Source organism: Pleurodeles waltl, chromosome 2_1 (assembly GCF_031143425.1).
Source record: "Pleurodeles waltl isolate 20211129_DDA chromosome 2_1, aPleWal1.hap1.20221129, whole genome shotgun sequence".
NCBI classification, from domain to species: Eukaryota; Metazoa; Chordata; class Amphibia; order Caudata; family Salamandridae; genus Pleurodeles; species Pleurodeles waltl.
Window position 1 is genome coordinate 604,443,512 of NC_090438.1, and position 22,860 is coordinate 604,466,371.

Below are 22,860 nucleotides of genomic sequence, written 5' to 3' on the forward strand. Positions count from 1 at the left end.
GAAATGGCCTGACGCATTGCCCTTGGCGCTAATGTCAATGAGAAACACCCCTGATAGAAAGACTGGATTGTCTCCGCACGAAATTCTCATGGGCAGGGCTATGAGACTTCCTGCAGTTCCCGCAAACGCGCTTTTGAATATTACAGATGATATGGTGTTAGACTACTGCAAGGGTCTGGCTGACGTGGTTCGCTCTTTCTCTCACCAGGTGGAAGCAACCACCTTACCACCGATCCAAGGTCCAGGACACGCACTGAAAGCAGGTGACTGGGTCGTGGTAAAGAAGCACGTGAGGAAGTCGTGTCTGGAACCCCATTGGAAAGGCCCTTTCCAAGTGATCCTGACGACAACTACCGCTGTGAAGTGTGCGGGGGTTCCCAACTGGATTCACGCCAGTCACACAAAGAAGGTGTTGTGTCCCACAGATGAGGAAGTTGAAGCGCTAAAACTGCCAGTGCCTGATAAAACAGTGCTGAGTGCTGAGACAAAGCAAAACCGAACTGAAAGCGAACAGGCAGGAACGGAAGAGAGAGAGATATTCTCTGAGGACGAAGAGACCAACTCACTTGGGGAAGACCAAGGAGAAAGTTCAGACAGCGACGAAGCAGCTGAAGGTGACAAAGAGCCTGAAGCAGCTGAGGGTAGCAAAGAGCCTGAAGCAGCTGAGGGTGACAAGGAACCTGAAGCAGCTGAAAGTGATACAGAGCCTGACGAAAGTAACGGTGACGAAGGGCTCGAAAAAGGTGAAAAAGCAGGAGAGCCTGATCCGAGGAGGGCTTTCCCAGAAGCAGACGATACAGAAAAAGAAAAAGAGAACGTGATTGATTCCCCAGAAGGAGGGGACAAGGCAGAACAGAACGAAACAGTTCAAACTTCTACAGAAAAGGTCGCAGGTCCAACAAATGGACATGGTGCAAAGAGGAGACTAAGTATATCACCAGTAAAACAAAGGACTGAAGACAGTTTGAACGACGGAGGAAGGCCAAAAGTGAAAGAGAAAAGAAAGGAAGTGTCTGTCGTGGTACCATCCCCGAGTGGAGAAAAAGACTTGACAAAAGAGGAAAGTACCAGCGAGGCAGAATCGAAAAGAGAAGCAAAATTGAAAAGGAAAAGGATACCAAACAGGAGATATTCCGGTCCAGAATGGGCATATGCAGTCAATGACGATTGGACTGACGAGTTTGTATCTCTAAGCATCGAGAACGAAGAAGAAGAGATACCAATAGAAAAGAAAAGTTTTATGGACAGTGTTGATTGAAAGGGTGATAAATGACATTGCCTGCTACAATCTAAAGTGATAAAACCAGCTGAGATATTGCTAAACCGGATGAGACATTTGCTAAACCGATAAAGACTGAGTTATTGCCGAATTGAGACAAATGCTGCTAACCGATAAGTGACTGGCCTCTTGAAGAAAACTGTGTGAACATTGCGCTCGTTCAGCTTTGTAACTGAATTGCTAAATAGTTTCTTTATAGGTGCTTCTAGCTCTCTGATTCTATACAGATCATGACGCAAAACAGTAGAAAGAAATATTGTAAATATGTGTGTATAGGCTTGATAATTGCATGTGTACTAATAATAATGGCAATAGTGCTTGCAATGCATGGAAAGGGTGAGAATGAGAAAATTTATGCTTCTACTTTTGCTCCTGTTACTGTCACTGAACTAACCGCATTGAAAAGATTAGAATTAGATGAGAGACACTTGCATGATAAGAAGGAGCTTTCGTATAACGTTTTCTATCGCTTATTAACAGAATATGTTGAGACTATGGATGCGAAAGATTGTTATGTGTGTACACAGATACCGACATCAGTAAAGGAAGGGGTGACTTATCACCACATGCCTCTTACATACGGAATTACATGTAGTATAGTAATGTCTAGGTTTTATGGTCAAACTAACATACAGTATTTTTACTCAAATTATGATGTTACCTTTGCATATGTTCCTATAATAGCGCAGCTAAGCCAGATTGCTAAAGATTGGGATGCTAAAATAATGAGGGAATTTTTCGAGCCAATGCTACCTTTTGAAACGGCTCACGCTCATAGGGAAAATCTTACCTGCTCGCTATCTGCAGTAGAAATAAGCTTTTTAGATCGTACAGATGATAGAAGGGCACAAATGAATGCGAAATTAGAAAAAGAGCTACATAAGAGGACTTCAGTAGATAATTATGATTTTGCCGCAATAAAGACACAAGGGAGAATTGCTTTAGATGCTTGGCATGTAGGGAAATTTTGTATATATCGAGGTGAATCTTATTATGACAACATTTTTGTAGGAGCGAGTGAGTGTAAACATACGTTTATCTTTAAGGCCAAATGGACATTCATGATGAACGGACTTGACCCTGTCATAGCAGGTGTATATTACATTTGTGGGTATAATGCCTATTATCGTCTTCCAAAGGGATGGTGGGGGAGATGTTATTTGGGTATAGTGTTCCCAAAGGTTTATCAACTGGATGACCTATCGATGATTCAAAAGACATCTGGATCCCATTGTATCCAGAAAAGAGAGACCGCAGCTGCTGTGGTAGGAGATATATTTGGAGCCATGATTCCTTCATTGGGAGTTGTGCTGAATTCCATCAAAATAAGAAAGTTGTCTACTATAGTGGATAACATGTTGACAACGTTTTCAGGTGCTATAATCCTGATAGATGCTGAACTTGCAGCGGAAAGAGCTATGACTCTTCAAAATAGGCTTGCTTTAGACATTCTTTTAGCAAAGGATGGCGGTGTTTGCAAAATGCTTGGTGCCCGACACTGTTGTACGTATATTCCCGATAACAGTGTGAAAATTAAAACTATGCTTGCTAATCTAACAAAAGAGAGTGCAGATTTGAAGGAATTGAAAGAACCAGGAGTGTGGGAGAAGGTTGGAAAAGGACTTGCTGCAGTGGGAAATTGGCTTGGTGGCATTTGGAATGGAATATTACTAAAAATAATACAGGGAATATTAATTGTACTGATTTGTATATTTGGAATTTGGGGAATAAAAAGGGGAATAATAATGATTATGGAAAGAATTAAAAGAAGAAAGGAAGAGAAAATAATGAAAAGAATGGCAGAAGAATACAAAGCGAAAACTAGGGGAATTAAAAGGAAAAGAGAACTGACAGAATTTTAATGGAATAAAATTTGTGGGCATGGTTTGGTGTGATGACAAGTAGTCATCAGAGGAGGGATTGATGAAGCAGAAAATGAAGGTTTTCATTTATTAGCGCTTAAACGTAGTACTGCAATAATCATGTGTGACTTTAACCGAACTAATAAAGATTGTACGGGGACAAAATGTGCCCTCAGAGTAGTTTGCCAACATTTATAAGCGTGCTTTATATAACGTGATGTATTAGAAGTGCACTAATCCGACATAATCGTAAACGTGTGCTATGATTTGCTTGCTTGAAATGTTTTAGCTTAGCATAACTTTAGCGGAGGCTTTGGCCTAGTTGCCTGGTCTCACGGTTTAGATGCTCGTATTTTTCCAATGTGCTTGTATTTTTGCTTGAAGCTGTACTTTTCCACTGAGATCGTTCACATGCTTATCTTAAAGTTTCGTGCCAGCTTGGCATATTTTTCTCCTTACTCCAAGGTCAATCTGCAGGTGCGGACAATGGAAGCTCTGAAAGTGAGTTAATTGGTATAAAATGTTGCAACTTGCGTACCCATCTCCAAGGATAATGTATGCTTAAGTAAAAGCTTGAGAACTGTCGTTTTTGATTGGATAATTTGAAGCTAACCTATGAACCCTCCAATGGAAGACCCTACTGGATTTGAACTGTTGTCTATTTAAACCAGGTGCACGAGAAGAAAGTAGCCATTACCAGCCATTACGGCCATTATCGGACATCCCGCCATTTTGTAGACTTCGTAGCTATTATGGCCCACCTTGCTGCGACGCCATTTTGAATGAGACTTTGATGCTTTCTCTAATCGAGAGAAAGAGACTTTAAATGATTCTTGCCCTAGAGACTTTAACTTTGATCCCTTTGCATGAAGTAGTAGTTTTACCTTGCCGCCGTGAGGCAATTGCCCCGTCCACTCTGCCCCTTTGCCCCGTCCCATGCCGATCGAAACGGTACCCATGCTGATCGAGAAACGGTACCTGTGAGACGAAGACTTCCTTGTCTGCTGATCGTAATTGGTAAATATGAAAGGAAAATTGTAAAATTGCATTGTGTTTCTTTTAGGTAACCAACTGCTGATTTTTTACAAAATCCCTAATTAGGAGTTTTTTCCAAATTAATGTTGCTAAATTGTTTTGCATGAAGTCCCACATGCTGATGCTAATTTGAGGTTAGATGAGGATTCCTTCTGTTGCACGATGCAATTTGAGACCTTGTTATGCTGACTAAATGTATGCAATTAGCTCGTTACAGATCATAGTATTAGTGATTTGCATTGCTATTATCGAATGCCTTGTTATTCAAATGCTGCATAGATTGCACTTGTTTCGCCGCTATGGACAGCTATTAATGTTCATTTATGTTTATCATTTGGTGTTGAGACACATTTATATTGTGCTAGCTTTGTTAATATAGGGAAATAAATTCACTAACTTTGAATAAACTGGTGTGGTTATTCCTGACTGAAAGGTCAGGGTTCGCCGAAATGTATTCTGGATTAATTGTCAAGTGTTATGTTGATCAGGGTATTGCTTATGTTCGTTATTGATTATTGATTTGATGCAATTGATCGATATAGAGTACGGAGAGTTCCACTTAGCCAAAAGATTAATCGGCCTAAAGAGCGTCCGAATACAGGTAAATTATTATTACGGACCGCTCTATCACTGGAATTAAGAGGCACACATTTTAATCATGACTGCTCTTCTTGACCATACAGCACGATTCAAGACTGGTCTCCCTATTGTCCCATCGCTACCATATGTCAAAAGATTTATCTGCCTAAAAATTCTACTACTTAGGAAAGCCAGTATTACGTGGTTAATTTGTATGTGCGGCCCTGGTTTCTATAGGAATAGTCCTGATGAGATCTGTATGGGTTCACAAAATACAGAGCAAAATGAACACAATAAACTGCCCCATAGAAGTCTGTAATTCATTTAAATGGAGTACCTTTAATGAAAAAGCACCTGGAGGCAAATCGTGATATGAGCACATGCTGTTCCTGTATTGTGTCACTGTCTGGCACTCCTCTTGTGACATGGACGGATGAATCACTAGTGATAAACACCTGGACCGCAACTCCTGGTTAAATATGTTTGTTTTAAATCACACAACAAACTAAAAAACACTTTACTTTACTGCAAAAAAACAAACTGGACTAGTAGAAACAATCCCCATCTTTCCCTAATTACCCTCTTAACTTCTTTGCTGCTGGCCCCACAGTGCGGCTGAGGGCAGCATGAGTACAGTGCGGTGGTAAGACATCTCTCATGGGCAGGATCCGCCGCTGCAGCAGGCACGGGATGAATGTATCGCTTATGTCTCCCAGTCACCCTCGGATTCACGGCTATCCTGCTCATTTACCACCCAGTCATATGAGCGTCTTTCAACATTTCATAAATTTAATGTGAGCTGCCAAGTGTTCAAAAGTCTTACAAAGGGAAAGGATGGAAAAAGCCATCTTTCAGGTGAAGGGAGTGCTGAAACGTACACTTCGTTGAACCATTGCTTTTGTAACGACGTCTGCGGTCTATATGCTTTCAGCCCATGGTAGGGAGGGATAGATACATTCAGATGGAACATTTGAGATAGCCTACTTTTCATGCGACTGGATGTGTACATCTGTCAAGGATTTCAACATGTTGAAGTACCGGGGCGCAGAAGCTGTGACAGCAGGAGATGCCAGGCTAGCAGCAGAAGTATGTGGAGAGGGAAGTCTGGTCCTTGTACATGAAGGGGGTCTCGTCTGCATGTAGATACACCCAGGTGCTGGGGGATGCTTAAGACCCACGCGTGTTACACCCGCACAGGTTTTGAAGCCAATATGGAAGCAAGTGTTCTGCTAGCACTTTGCAACTCCTGGGCCGTCATGCAATAAATACAAAAAGTAAAACAAGTTTACAAAAGAAAAGAGAGTGCCCAGGTGGGGTATGGGCAGTATTGGAGAGGAAAAGGAAGAGAAGAAAGCAGAAGGAGGGAGCAAGGAAAAGCATGCACTCTCAAAGAGTGCTGAGTAAAAAAAAAAAATTGTCCGCTAGAGTCACCAGTGGAAGGATGCAACTCATACAATCAGAAAACAGTGAGACAGAAAAGCTAAGATGAAATGCCATAAAATCGAAAGCAGACAGCTGCTAGCTAGATAGACAACAAAGCCATCCAATACCAAGAAAGGGGCTAACCTTAAGCACACTTCAAGTATTTGTTATATGTTGTAAATATAAGAGATGTCAGTGCCCAACACCTAAAAAAGATTAATCTGGCTACTGGTTCATTTACTGTTCCCAGCAAAACCAACTGTATATACTGACCATTAGTTGAAAAATTGTTAAATATTATCTTTCTAATTTGCAGCTTAGAAAGAAATACTGGAAGTGTTTTTTAGTCAAACTTTCTTTATTGGATTTTCGCAATGGAACATATACAGGTGGGTCATACCATCTAAACTGACATCAATATTAAAGGACAGTGTTAGCACGTTCTATAGATTCAAATAAAGCGTTTGTCAATTGCTAATGTAATTATACATACAGTACCATTAGAATGAATTGCCAACAGGGCAATCTGATCAAGAACAAAAAATAACACAAACCATGAGTGGCAACAATTGGTATCTATTACAGAGCACTTTGTAGAGAGTTTATTTAGTCCATAGTCTTCCTAAGCTGGAGGTGTCAAGCCCCCGTGATCCTAAACATATCATATCTTATAGAGGTGGAGCACTCTGGTCCATGTAGGGCAAGCCACAAGGGGGAGGCCCCTGGAGCTAAAGGACACTAATGGTCCCCATTGGTATTCAAAATTCTTGAAACTGTAATGGAAAATATCTTATAAACGTTCTATGGTAATGGCCTGCCAGAGCCTCACATGCCATTGAGTGATCGAGGAAGCTACCAGCCTCTTACACGTCGCTGCCAATGCCATTTCAGCTGCCTCCAGTCATAGCCACAAAATCGCTTGATCACTCGAAATTTGGTATTTAAGGGAGTTGTCCCTGAGCCGTAAGAAAACAAAGCCTGGTGAAGTCAGTACTGGATACCCCAGTATGCCTTTAATTTGGGCTAAGATTTCGGACCAGTATGGTCTGATCACTCGGAAGTCCCACCAAATATGTCTAAAGTCACCCAGCAGTCCGCAGCCCCTCCAGCAAGTATCATAGGTTTTGGGAAATATATTTTTATGTTTAGTAGGATAGAGGTACCAATCATATGGGGTTTTGTAATGGGCTTCCCTCAGTCCCATGGAGTGGAAATATTGTGGGATATCCTGCCATAGTCAAGACCATTGGTTGTCCGAGATCTGCTCGCCTAATTGGTTACACCAAAAATCAACATGTTGGGGGGGGTATGGGAAACTGTATCAAATAGAAGTTTGTACAAGGATGATATTGCCCCTCTAGAGTCTGTATGGGTTTTTACAAAGTGTTCTATAGGGGAAATGTCTCTAGCTGCTGCTTCCCTAATTTTGGGTCGGAGGACCCAGTGTCGTAACTGTATATAGTGGTACCTCTCTGATATTGGTAATCCAAAATCACTCTGACAATTTTCAAAGGTGAGTGTGGCGGGCCTGTGGAATAGGTCTGATGTCACCAGACAGTCCCCCTCCCTCCATCTCTCAAAGGGTCCCTGCAGGAGCGCTGGCTGGAAAGCTGGGTTAAAATGAATGGACGTAAATAGGGACGGAAATTGGTCCCATGCTCCCGTCTTATTGATGTTGTCCCAGGTGTCAAGGTCGTATTTGTGGGGGTGCTTAAGTAAACATTACCAGGTTTATCGGGTTTGGGTTTCCAGAAAAGGTCCCAAATGGAGTGGCCCATTACCACACGGTCCATGTAGAGCCAGTGTTTATCTGATGCTCTAAGAGACCACTCTGTAATCATCTGTAGTTGTGCTGCCTGGTAGTATAATTGAAAGTCAGGCAGAGCCAGTCCCTGTCAATAGAGGCATGCGGAGCACTGGGTAAGAGAGCCGAGCCCTGCCCGCATGCCTAACAAATCTAATTAGGAGGGATCGCAGGGTGGAAAAGAACCCCTTCTCCACCGAGATAGGTAGTCCCTGAAAGAGGTACAGAAATCACGGCAACACCGTCATTTTGTGAGCATGAATATGCCCCATCTTTTAAGGTCTGTCTTGAGTTGTTGAATCAATGTGGGGGGGGGGAGGTAGTTGACTTTGCAGATGTTGGGGGTGAGTATAACATTCAAATATGTGAGTTCCTTTTCTGCCCATTGGAAGGAGAAACTAAGTGCTAAGCGTTCCATCTCAGTGGGGAACAGAGTTAAATTCAGGAGGTAGGACTTGGATAAGTTAATCCGATATCCTGCCACCCCCTCAAACTTGGCCAATTTGCATTGCACAGCTTGGAGTGAGGTCTTCGGTGATGTTAAAGATAAGAGAATATCGTCCGCAAAAAGAGAGCTCCTGTGGGTAGTAAATCAGAATTTTATGCCTCAAATTTCTTCTTCCTTTCTCACCTTTATTGCCAAAAGTTCTATACTAAGCGCGAACAAGAGAGGAGAGTCTGAAGCTCTGGCGGGTGCCCCGCCCCAACGGGAAAACCTTCAAACTAATGCTGTTTACAAGCACTTTGGCATTTGGGGTAATATAATTGACTTGTACTATTGTTATGAATTTGTCACCGAAGCCAAAGTATTGCATGGTCTGTAACAAGATTGACCAATTGACTCAGTCAAACGCTTTTTCTGTGTCCGAAGTTAGCAGTACCGCCGGAATCCGCTTTGTCACCTTCTCCATCAAATGTATCATCCTCCATAAGTTATCATGAGTATGCCTCCCCTTTAGAAATATGGACTGACCTGGGTGGATCAAGTCTGGCAAGATTCCCTCTAACTGAGTGGCAAGAATTTTGGAGTATAATTTAGCACCCAGGTTTAATAAGACAATAGGTCTGAAGGAAAAACAGAGTTGTGGGTCCTTCCCTGGTTTAGGAATGATTGATATCAGTGCTTCACTTATTGATTGCGTGACCCCCGGTTTAGTGTCAATATATCGTTGAACAGTTTGGTCAGTTGTGGTATGAGTTCTGTGCTAAAGGTTTTATAAAACTGCCCGACCTCCTCTTCCCCAATGGGGTCACTCAAGATCTTGTTCTGTTCCCGAGTGTCTTGTGGCAGGGAAATCTCCTCTAGATAGTGCAGTTGATCTGTTCTCCCCGACCTACTGGCTGTGTACTGGTGTTTGTAAAAGTCTCTAAAGGCAGTTGCTTTGTCCCTTTCCATCCTGGCCTGCCCTCCATCCCCCAATTTGAGGCTACAAATATACTCTCTTTCCTGTTTTACCCTTATTTGTTGGGCTAGCCTTTGTCCTACTTTGTTGCCCTGCATGTATGCCCCGTGACTTAGGCGAAGCATGGCAAACTCTGATTTGTTCATATAGATGGCATGCAGTTTCCATCTGAGTGTTGTGACTTTCCACTGTGTCTGTAAGGAAGGGAAGTGTTTGTGTTCCTGCTCAGCTAGCTTCAGATCGGTCTCTAGGGTCAGGCTTTCCTGGGTTTTCTGGTTGGCAAGGGTAGACATCAACGAAATACACTTCTGTCTAATGACCGCCTTAAAGGCGTCCCAGTTAGTAGCCATACCGGGGTTATCGGGGTCATTCCGAGTAAAGAACTCCCTAATTGTTTTGAAAATGTAATCCCGGAACAACTTGTCTCATGTGAGAGGGGTGGGGAAGAATCAACGTCGCACTTTGGGGGTACCTAGGGACCAATCTAAATTGAGCTGTACTGGAGCATGGTCGGAAATAATTATGTGGTGAGATTCTGATGACAGAACACTATGGGTAAGGGATTGACTTGTGAATATGTAGTCAGGTCGTCAGTAAGAAAGCTGAGAGTGAGAGAAAAAAGTATAGTCCCTAGTGTGTGGGTGCACGTGTCTCCAAGCTTCAATTAGCCCCAATTCCGACAGGGATTTTTTTTAAAGACTTGGAAAAGTACCTGTAGGTATACGTGCAGGGAGCGAGCTGTCAACGCCTCGGTCCCATGTCAAGTTTAAATGTCTTATTAAGATAATTTATCCTTCAGCAAATTACCCTATCTGTTCGAGACAGGACTGGTCAAAAGTTACCTGTGCCGTATCGGGGGCATACACTGTGGCTATTGTACATAGGCAGCATGTGATGTTGCCTTTCACCATCAGAAATCTCCCTTCCCTATCAGATCTGTGGGCAGTGGGTATGATGTGATGATCGAAGCGTGGTAGGATACTTCCTGTGTCGGAGTCTGCCCTCCTCATTGCGTTCCAGGTGGGTTACAATATCATATCTCGCATCTAGGAGATACTTCCATACCTTTTGCCTCTTGGAGGGGGAGTTAAGGCCTCTCACATTTCACGTTAATGTGAGTAACACTATGTCTGTCTAGCAAATTTGTTCGGCTCCACATCTATCCTGCCCCAGGCCTCCCCCACCCTCCCTCGTTTTCTCAAATTTTGCCTGGGAGACCAATCTGGAACTAAGATGCAGTTGCTCAAATACCCCTGAGAGGGGCCACTCATGATTAACAGTGAAGAACAACAAATTAAAACATGTGGGGATGCTAGTCCTGTAAATAGACTGTCAATAACCGAACCATAATACATCATAGGCTGTCTGGAAATACCCGCTTTAGCATTCTAAATGCAAGAGCATATGTATGGGGCTAAGGTTAAACTGTGTAGCAGTGGATTACATTGAGGCTGAGTCGTGTCTCAGGAACGCCAGCACTCCCTGCATACTAGGCCCCTCACAAGTATCAGGAGGTACATAGAGTCTCCTCTTTATCCCCCCAGCCCCAGTGGGGACCATCATCAGGCAGGAGCGAAAAGGATATCATCCGGAGTGGTGTTTTGCCTGGCAGAGGTTAATGTAGTGGAGTCCGGTGGTCCTCGGTCCCCTTTCTTTCCGTTTCCTAGGACGTTTCTGGGAGAGCCAGGGAGTCCACTCATCCCGCGGCCCGCTGAGTGTAGCACTTGTACTGTCCGAGCAGATATCTTCGGTGAGCGTCAGGCCCAAGAGATTTGCCGCCTCCCCCACTTCGGTGAAGTGGTGCGATTTGTTCTGGTAAGAGAATGTGAGTCCAAATGGAAAGGTCCAGTGATATTTTACGTTATTCTTCCGGAGGTGGTCCGTGATCGGTCTTGCAAGTGTTTTTTAAAGAGCCTGAAATACTTCAAGGTGGTAAAACAGGTATGATGCACAGACAGGATCATTTCTAACTCAAGAGCTATATCTCAAAGTGGCATTGTCTAGAACATGCGCAAGGACTACTAACCAGCTTGGAAGCTGACATTTATGTCAGAGCACATACAGGGTGAGGATATGACCAGAACACTCTTATGACTCAAGTTATAGCTGGCTTATCAGCCTCACTTCATGCACTGAAACCAAGCAAATCACCAAACACTCTGAGAACAACGTATCAAAACATATGTAGCAAGGCTAATTTCAATGTCTGGAAACTACAGGGCAAGGAATGATGCTTGGCAGCTTCTTAACCTGCAGAGAGTAGGACAGTGACCTCTTTGAAATTTGCCCTGTGGAGTCAGAAAATCACCTCTGACTTGCTTGCCTGCAATAATTTTCATTGCTATCAAAACTAATTAGGTGGAAAATTAGCCTTGTATTGTGCGATGGTGAATTGTGTATTTGCACAGTAGGAAGACCAGGAATTAACTTGTATTTACAGTACGAAGACCAGGAATTAACTTGTATTTACTGTCATTTTGCCCAAAATGTTTATGAAAAAAATGGTCATTTTTTTTTCTTCTAGTTTAATATACAACACTGGATGAAATTGAGAAGGGAAAGCTTGATATGACCTGGTTTACCTATTTGTCTAGATGGTAGACTGGGTTTGTCAAGGAATTTAATATTTCCCTACTTCTAATGATAACAGCTAAATAAGTTAGCCTTTTATTTTTGCATACCTGGAGGGCCCGGGGTCATACTGGCTGTGGGCGAGAGAGAGGTCAAACATAATAATCAGTGTTTTTATATTGTTACTTGAATTGATATCTAAATGGTATTGGACATATATTGATATATGTTCGCATTGTAAAGGTTTTAAAGGACCATTTTTATATTTTAGGCAATGTGTTTCAATTGTATGGCTTTTAATTAACTGAAACAATAAAGAAAATTGTTGTGAATAACTACTATGACCAGCAAACGTGATACAACCAGTGCTTCTTGTTTTGATCAATTTCTGCTGCTACAATGAATCGTCTCCTTGTTCAGTATAACAACAGGTGAAACCGCCTCTGTCTTCCGGGCAGGCAACAGAGAGGAGGACTAGGGCTCTGACATCCTTGCCTGTTCCCGGGTTCTCTAAAAATAACTCCTATGCACCAGAGATCGCAGCTTACATCAAATAGTAGCAGGTGAGCCTGGTCATAACCACGGTGCTGCGTGTTAACAAACACTTTTCTGGCAACTGAAAATGTCTGCTCAATTGCCAATTCTAAAACTGTTACCTGACTGACAAATTACTAAGATTGCCGTTCTTTCCACATAGTACAATATGTATGTGCCCTTTAAATACTTTCTCATCTGACCTAATACAAACGTACCTTTTTATGAAATTCAGCAGGTTTCCAGAAGAACCACCTGTAAAATCAGGACAAGTACATTTATAAATGTTTAACATTTTAGGCGAAAAGTTATAATAATTAGCAATATAGATATGTGCCTTTTTTTTATACAAAATCAGCACTACATTTACAGCTGCAAACACAAATAGGGTCTGAATTAGATATTGGTGGACGAGTTAGTCCATCACAACACAATATCCTATCTGCGGAAATCTAAATCCTATTATATTCTATTGGATTTAGATTTCCACCACCGTTGTGAGGGCTAACTCGTTCACCAATATCTAAATCAGGCCCAAAGTGTTTTTGTGTCTATGTAACGAAACACATTCATATATTCTATTAAAAAAAAGCCTGGTGGAGGCCATATCTAGGTTTCACGGTGAAACTGTCCGAGGTTGCTTGTGTTCCAGTTAATGGAGGGCATGGCATGGCAGCTCGCGTTGGACTGTTTCCACCGGAGCAGAGTTAAGACTGATTTGCATATAGCTGGGTCTAAACTGAGATGGCATGGTGTGCTAAATAATGATGAAATGGAATGCGGCTTGAGTAATTACCACTGGGTGAGATTAATTCAAGTATTTCATCCATCACTTTTTGTATATTTCGAGGCAGCAACAAGGTTCTACGTGGTCCAACAATCATTACCCGCACTTCCTGCAAGCAGCATATACAATCAGGACTGACCACCTTTCCCAACACTGTGACACTATTAACCTGTGTATATGTAAACACCTACAGCCATACAATTTGCTACTTTGTAGTGTTGTACATTCCAGGTGTTACCACTACTGAATTCACTGATACTACAGGCCTGGCTCACAAAGGTAAACTTACACTTTTGTATAAGTTTACGATTTTGTGCAATTCATGAAGGAATTTTACAAGTAGTATCTTTACAACTGCAGAGTCTCCCTACTCGTGGCAGAAACTCCACACATCAAAAGATAGGCAGTCGTAAAGCTTCTACTCATAAACTTCCTTTGTGAATTGCAAAGATCTGTAAACTTACACACAAGTGTAAACTTACCTTTGTGAATCAAGCCCTCGGTTTATTGACCACTGAAGGAATCAAACCAGAAAGCTCTCTATAGAGGCTGCATTAACACCCTTACCTATCGCCTGTGACCATATTTTCAATACGTCCTAATCAACAAACCATAAAAAACAATATTAACACACTGAAACGCATTTTCTGAAAAGCATGATGTCGCCACTCATATTATTGAAGCACAGAAACACTTCAATATTAGGGTGAATAGGCAAAGCAAAAAAAAAAGGGTCAGGAGGGCATTAGGGGTCAGAGGTCCAACCCAACTAAGGGTCATGGATGCCCTGTTGTCATTAAAATGGCTTTATGCCTCTGCAAAAAAGCAGAAGGTGAAGACAGGACAATGAGTAGGAGGAAGCCCAAACAAATGACAGCCAGCATGGAACAAATCTTTTGTACATGCCAAAACAGAACAAAAAGCAGCACCGGCTATTGGTCAACAATTTTTGAAAGGGGACGATCAATTACCCAATGCGGCCAATTTAAGTAGTCCTGGGAATACTAGTCTGGAATACTATTCTCCATACCCTTAAGTGGAATCTGAACACCCACACTTATAACCAGACAGCCAAGTAAGCGTAACAATTTCTTTTTTAGGTTTCTGGTAGACAGAGCATGCGATGTCTCGAAGAAACTGTTGTATATACTTTGTGGACTTCAGCCTGCCATTGGCTTCCCATTTGCAGGCTCCATTGTCACGCTCAGGTTCTTCCTCTCCATTTGTCCATAGCAAGCACCATGCCTCTTCCTGTATACTTAGCCCTGCTCAAGAGCACTGACCAATTACCACTGTCCATCCACTGTTCCCATTTTAGAAACAGTTTTAGGAACTACTTTTTTATTTTCTGAAGAGCATTTCACACTATTGCTCGTGTTTTCACTCGATCCGAGCTCCTCTGTGAACAGGTCTGTAAATCTTGTTCTTATCTCCTCACATTTGCTGTGCATTCAAAGACCGAGATTAAGTGTCAGACACTGTTTTCCGAGGATGCCTGTTTACTCTTCTTTCTCTGACTTCAACGTGAGTTAGAGCAGAGAGAAGCAAGCTTGCAGCAGCATCGTGGACACGCAGCAAACAATGAGCAATGCTTCTGCTCTTGCTTATGTTTCACTTACAGCATTTGTAAAAAAATTACAAATGAGCTCGGCGGCCAGCAGTTGCCTGTGAAGCCTATGCATCCGGCGCAAGCTGTTAACACTGCTCTGCCTCGTGTGCACAAGTCAAGTGAGGCTGCAAACGTGAAATTTACAAAGATTTACCAACGTATTGTCTACCAGGCAGCAGCAGCATGTGGGGCCAATGCGACTGCCTCTCCCCTACCGCCACCAGGGCTCCCGGAGCCCTGGCTGTTCCGGGGAGACTGCAAACTACTTGCTAAACAGATGGGTGCAAATACAATTTAAACGCACAGCATCCCTTTAATCCTCACTTACACAAAATTAACCTGTCAATTTTACATGGGCAAGACATGCACACATAAAAAAATCACAAAATCAATCATAGGGGAGGTGTTTGAAAAACAGAGTTTGACAATCCTCTTATACATATATTGAAAAAAATCTACTGATAATAAATTGACATAAACAGGTGTTCAACTTAGCCTTGTACTTGCAGGCCTGTGCCCCAATCACCCAATGACTTTTAACCTACTTAGCTTGCTCTGTTTTAGCTCATTTATTTAATTATTTCTTCCAAGATGGCTGCCATGTTCATAGTTAGGAAGATGTTTTAGTTTCATGTTATCAGTGCCACTCTGTAAAGGCATCCATATCAGCATCAAGAATAAATGAGATACGTAGGTATTCACATTATGTACTTTGCCACTTTCGTATGACATTAACACAATGTACCATTTCAGGGAATTGTTTATATAATTGCCGTCCCAAGCATGCCTTCTTATGTATTGTTTGGGAACATACCCGTGTCAGGGTTCATACCAGATCTGTAGAAATACACTTCACACCGACAAGATAATCAGAGGAATTCCTACTAGATACCATCAACGCTATCTAGCTAAATTTCGCCTTGATGCTGACCCAGTCTTTGTGTTCCCATGGAGGCTGATCTAGAGACCTCATTCCAAGGCAACAAGGGTTGGGGGCTCTTCTCATTGACATGGTACTACAAGATTAGGTTTAACACACATAGCTCTCTTAAGGTTAGAGATTAGGTTAATCATGCTAAGGTATTAGGGTTTATCTCACACCTGCTTGACATCTTATGTTATTGCAAGATGGTGGGTGATTGTATTCATTATTCTTGTTTTTACCATTCTGTTTCTTGCATTGTTCATCAGCCTAATGATTGCAGCCCATGCAATGTATAGTAGATTGCAGTCTTGTTAATAAAACCTATTGAAACGTTACTGGATCTCCTTCATTGCCTGTATTTGAATGAGACTTGTTGTTCATGTGAGAAAGGGATAATCTCAGTTTAACCGCGACCTCTCTGAGATGTCGCACTCTTGAGTCCATGCGTAAAGGCTGCCACAAATCACCTTTCACTGTTTGGGTCTTTGGTGAGGTACTGCTTGTGAGCCAGGAGGGTTGGGACAACAGTTACGACTTGTTGTAGGATTGGCTTAGTTGCCTACAAACATATGTACGTCATCCTTAAACCAGCAGTCTTGCCTAGAGAAAGACTCAAACTACAACATTACTTCAGGGGGAAAACTGAATTGGCTGTCATATGCTTAGGATTTTTACATAACTTTCAGCCATGCTTAACAGCAAAAATGCAGCAATTCAGCATGGCTAAAAGACATTGACATTAACCATGCCATTAGCTCTCGGATTGCCGAGACCTATCGGCTATGCCAATGCTTGTTATTTTTCTGACGGAATCAAAACTAGGCGAGTATAGAAGTGATCAGGGTGATGGCACTAAGGACAAGATATTACACCCCAAGATTCTTAAGATGCCAACAAAAAATAAAAAGATGATAGGATCTCTTCAGGTAATACATAGCACTCCCACACATGACTGATGGATCAAATAAAGAAGCCCGCCAAGCTACAGGACTACTTGCCCAGAGAGTTTAGACTGGAGAAGGTTAAAGTGTAACATCCGAAAATGTCACTAAAGCGAACCAGGGTCATAGCCCCTGATCACCTGATGATTCATGCTCTGCTGATTTATGCAACTCAAAAATATAACTTTTGTGATGTTTTCAATACATTTTGCATTTGGACTCCTGCAAAGGTCATATTTCATGCTTGCTACATAAAAATAAAGACTTTTGAATTCCAAAGATGTTGTCAAGTATACTGTGTGTATGTGTTGGTTTGGTCATGGAGTTAATGGCTTTTGAGGTCTGATTAAAATATAGAATACCACAGAAGATGGTGCCATTACAGCTCCCCTTCCATAATACCAAATGCATCGCTACTGTTGCTGCCTGTCCAAAGGTGTGCGCTAATTCATTTGTGTGGGGCGTACATCATGGAAATTAGCTTTTCCTGTTTGCCTTTTTCCCATTACGGATGAAAGAAGAGGGGTAACTACTGAATGTGCTCCAACCATGAGGTGATAGCAAATTCCTTGAATGGGGTTCTGTGAGCCCCAGAGACACCTGGTGGGTCCCCAATTCTCTCTCGGGCGACTTGACTTCCTTGAAACTGTGGCCTGCATTGTACCTACATAAACCCTAAAATTGTGGTCATGCCGCGTTAAAAGGATTTACGTTTCACCATAACCTATCATGTTGGAGTTTTGTGGCTTCCTCTAAAATATTGGGCAGCCAGGTGGTACACACTTATATAATTTTGGCTAAGATGCTGCTCCAAGACTGCATTCTCTCTGCACAGGCAGTGGATATGTGCTCCTTCCGGCATACTGTATGTTTTCTTTATTAATGTGTCAAGTGGAGATGGTTGCTTATGGTGCTGCCGATCTGTACCATGTGGAACAGTGCTGTGCACCACAGATTGTTCCATACCGATAATCTGTAAGGTATATTAAAAGAAATAGCATGCCCTTAAATTGAACAAAAGTCTGTGCATGCATGTTCTCCACCCTGTAATTCAAGCATTTCAATTTGGACCTTGGGGTAAAGTCCTGCTGGACTCATGCTAGTGTTTGAAAAGTAAAGTGTTACCAGACACTCTCTGAAGGACTGGCCTTCACACTCACCCCACACCCATCCATCACAGGCGTCACCAGTCAGGTGACCCTGCCAATAAAAGGAGTCCATGCACAAGCGCCAGAAGGCCAGTTACTACTACTCCAACTATGTGTCCGTGTCGTTCCTATGCCAGCATGCAGGCCTAGGACCCCAACATACCAATGGCGACGAGTGGGTCTGACCCCACTGGCCACGCTACCCCGAGTGAAGTGCAGCGAAGGGGAAGATAGCTGGATCGGCGTTATGGCTGTGTTCCTCCAAGGCATGAGTCCACGGTGTGCTGCAAAGAGGAAGAACTACCCTGCTCTGGTCTGAGGGAGAACAAAGGGGCACTTGCCTCCAGCAGCCTGCCACCGTTTCCCTGCAAGGATCATGGTGCAGGACTAACACTCGAAGCATGGCGTGAATCAGCAGGTAGCACGACGAAAGTGAAGGAAAAAGAGGAGCAGTGCACTCCTCGTGGGATGAGAACCAAGCGCCGAAACCCTCAAGCGAGGCCTGTATGGAGGCCACCTTGCAGAGCGGCAGCCACCAACATATCTCAAAGCTCCCGCACCTTCTGACTCCTTTGTGATGCATGAGAGAGCTATGGCGGCCTGGCGAGAAGCGATACGGTAAGCAGCGCCCCACCACCAAGGTAGAAGATTGAGACTGCACGTCAGCTGAGAGAGAGGTATTGTATCCCGAGGCTTTAGCCCTGTATGGAATGTGTGATGCCCACCTCCCAACTGAAGTGCCTATATGTGAAGAAACTGCACTTACCATGGACCGGGTGCTGGGGCTCCGAAAGAGACTGCACCTGCCACACACAGCCACAACTGCACTGATCAGCAACTAGAGGAAGGTGACCTCCTGCGCATCAATGCCCATCCTCAACCCGCCTACCACCATGGTTGAAAGACAATGCTGCAAAAAAGGCCCTCAAGGAAATTCCTATATGAGGGAATCCTGGCATTAGAAATTAGTCTGAAGCTGCTCCATCGACAGGTACCGGGAGGCACCGAGACCTCAGAGGAAGACACCCAAACATCGCACTGTCGTCCCAGTCATTGCGGGTTTGCCATCCATGGAGCCAGGGCACCTCCAAAGAAACTTCCGCAGCGGACTCTACCAACATCCCTGAGGCACCTGACATTGAACTGTTAACAGCAACTCTAAACACCATGAAAGCAGGCACGATGGACCAACATCACATGTGTGAACTGTAACCGATCTGCCATGCTGTCGAAGGATCCGGACTCCATCCACACCACATTCATATCCAGAGTCATCTGGTGAAACTACAGATGTGTGCTGTGATGCCCGGGTGGTATTTTTTTTTAAGTAACATTTGAGAGGGATGAAGAGTCCTGCTTGACTCATACTAGTGTGTGAAAAGTAAAGTGTTACCAGACAATTCCTGAAGGGCTGGCCTTCACACTCACCCCATACCCATCCATCACAGGCGTCACCAGTCAGGTGACCCTGCCAATAAAAGGAGCCCAGGCGCACCTGCCAGGAGGCCAGTTACTTCTACCCCAACTATGTGTCAATGTCATTTCTGAGCCAGCATGAGGACCCCAACATTACACTTCGGCCTGAGCAAAAAGGAATTTGCTTTCATTAGCTTCAATGCCAAAATTATCAGTCTTGGTAGGGTAGGCACAGAAAACGGATCAACAGATATCCTCAAGGGTGCTCTTCTTAGAATGACAGGCGAGTCATTTAAAGGGGCATATGGAAATGGACGTCTTGACTAACCAGAGAATAAGGGGCATATTTATATTCCATTTGCACTGGATTTGCGTACTTTTTTTGACACAAATTCAGCGCAAATCTAACTCCATATTTATATTTTGACGTTAGACACATCTAATGTCAAAATATTGGAGTTTGCACCATTTTTTAGATGTGTGAACCTACCTTGCGACAATGAGATGTAAGGTAGGCATTCCCATCTAAAAAATGTTGCTAACCCCATAGCCCCATATTTATCCCCGTGCTAAAATGACACATGGGGCTAAATAATGGTGCAAAGCTTGCTTTGCACCATTATTTAATGCCTGGGTCAGACCAGGCATTAGGGGACCTGTGGATCTATTTCCATGATTTAACACCATGGAATGGGTCCACAGGTGCCCTCCTCAAACCCGAGGAACACCACCACCCACACCAGAGGGACACCGGAGGATGGGGACCCCATCCCAGGTTAGTAGGGTAAGTATAGGTAAGCATTTTTTCTTTTTTAAATTAACATCGGGGCCCAACTTGGGGCACCCTGCATGGCAGAGGGTGCAATGGCCATGCCCAGGAGACAGTGGTCCCCTGCGCTGGCCATTGGTGTGGTGGGCATGACTCCTGTCTTTCCTAAGATGGATGGTTTTGCGTCAGAAAATGATGCTAGGCTGGTTAGAGCATTTTTTTCCCTCTAACCAGCCTAACGTAACTTTTTGGTGCAAGACCCCGTTCTCCCATACCTCCACCCCCACGCAGCTAACTTCATTTTTCTTTTTTTTTAACGCTAGCCCACCCTTTGCACTGGCTTGCGCCATTCCATAAATATGGTGCCTGGCTGGAGCTCAGGAATGGCGCAAGCCGGTGCTAAACTTTTTGATGCAAAACTGTGTCAGTGCAGTTTTGCATCAAAAAGTATAAATATGTCCCTAAGAGTCTAATCAAGATGGTTCAATTTACCTTGCCCGTCCATTGAAAGTTAGTATATAAAATTACCTCTATCCATTCGAGCCATTACATCCTGAAATCACTTTATTGAACATTTTCTCTGAACCTTTGTGATTTCATAGGTTGCAATTAGGTTATTTGCACATGTATTTATTATTACATTTGTAAAGCATATCAAGCAGTTAATAGTCGCATCGTGGTGATTTGAATGATAAAATATGCAGACTGCATTCGTAACAGTAGAACTTGTGCATGAGGTAGAAAGCAGTAAAACAGCATAATAATGGCAATTTTCCAATGTGCCTCTTTTGGTACTATGGTAAAACCTGGCAAAAATCCATCACTGATCGGATATAAGATGAATACTAAGGGCCATATTTATCATTTGCTATGCAGCGCAGTAAGACACCTTGCTGCGCTGTGTGAAAAGGAGGAGCAGGAATGCACCATATCCATCAAGATATGTTGCATTCCTGCTCTCTGCCTTGCACTGGCACACATTTGGGGGCCTAGCACCAACGCAGGCACCCTTGCACCATCATTCCTGACGCTCCAGCAGCTAGCTGCTAAACTGACTATGGATCTGATGCTCTCAATTTCTTTAGCCCTACTGCTTACCTAGCAATGCATAAAACCAACAAAGAACAAAAAATAAAAAATGAACAACCTCGGTGAGGAAGTCATGATTACATATGTCATGTTGCGAGCTTTCAGGGGGTCCTAAAGGGTCACGGGATACCAAAGAGCTTCACTTAAGGGCTAAGAGGGCACTGCTGTAAGGAATGATGCGTAACATGAAGTTAAGAGACACTAGAACAGACAAAACCTCTGATTCATGATCAAAAGTTCATTGTTTACTGAGACAAGTCAGCTGTGAAGAAGTTCAGTTATCAAGGCCATGCCCCACACACAGTTTCAACAAGCTCAGATTGAGTTTAATGTGACTGAGATCAGTCGGCGCTAGTGTGGACGGCTCCTGCAAGCTTTTAGGTGAGATCTCTGTGGGTTATACTAACAGCTTTGAACTGAGTTCTAGACTCCATGAAAACGCCAGTGAGGCTGTTGTAAAACTAACAGGCTGTGAGTGATTATTCCCTCACTACTGCTTCTCTTGCTGAGTTTTGGGCATCCTCGAGTCTAAAAATGATAGGATTTTCAAGACCGAGATACAGAAAGTCACAATAATGAAGTACTCCAGAGACAAAAGCCCTGGGAACGTATAGTGTTTCTTTAACCTTGGGAATGGGTTACATTTCGCTGTTTTTAAAAAGCTGCAACTGTCATTAAACGGGGTTCATATGGGATTGCGTCTGAAAGAAGACGGTTTGAAACGTCAGAGGAGAGTGATACTATCGGGGATTAACCAGAAGACGCCTCCCTTCTTGTGAACACGTTGGAACCCATCAACGACGGACTGTGAAGAGCAGGTCGGTGAGTGTGGCAGCGCTTCATAGAGATGTAGGGGAATTTATTTTCAATGTAAATTGGCAGTCATCAGCATAGCTATAAAAGTCATACGCATGGTAATGAGAAGAACATAGAAAGGTTGGCAGAAGCATTAACCAGAAGCAGGGATGGACCCTGGAGGGCTCCACGAGAGTTACGTAGGTCTTCTGTAACATAAAATGAAGACAATGAGAAGGAATGATCTCAAGTTTCTTATTTTATGATTTTGAGTCCATGAAGACCCAGCTAGAAATAAACGGAGTTAAAAACCAGCTAATAAAATGCACTTTAACAACTAGACGTCAAACACCTCAATGCATTTTAGTAGACTGCAAACCACCTAGAACTGTTTACACCACACTTTCCCTCTGTGAATTCTAGTTGCCCAAAATGGCTTTCAATTGCCCATTAAACAGTCTGATTCCAACCGAGCCTCAGGTCATGTTGGGCGAGGTTGCTCAAGGTTAGGCTTGGGGCAAAACATAAAGCAAAGTGATTTTACCCTGTTTCTGCCATGTTTACTCTGTAGAAAAATAATCAAATTTTCCAGTTTTCAAATGTGAAAAGACATAATAAGGTAGCTTCTTTTTTTATTCTGCAACCAGAAAAATAATACAAACTGTGTTTGCTCCAGATATTTAAGAAAATATGCTCATGGTACAAGGCTTCTTTAAAAAAACTACTGCATAAGTATGAAAATATTTCTGAGTCTAGACGATATTTATATTTATTCAATGGTTTCACAAACTGTTTACTCCTTCTTTTGAGAACCATTTATGTAATAATGACTAGAGCACAACTAATTTGTCCTATCCATACTAAAGAAAGACCAACACTGTTACAGTGCAAC

General features: G+C 42.9%; 1 protein-coding gene across 2 annotated transcripts in view; it reads right to left on the minus strand.

Annotated features, from left to right (window-relative positions):
- AOAH (acyloxyacyl hydrolase) overlaps positions 1–22,860 on the minus strand; it is an 845,303-nt gene that overhangs the window by 335,012 nt on the left and 487,431 nt on the right. For both annotated transcript variants that reach the window (XM_069215577.1, XM_069215569.1), the window contains exon 14: positions 12,708–12,744. In XM_069215577.1, the coding sequence (XP_069071678.1) occupies positions 12,708–12,744 (37 nt within the window). The remainder of the gene's footprint in view (positions 1–12,707; positions 12,745–22,860) is intronic.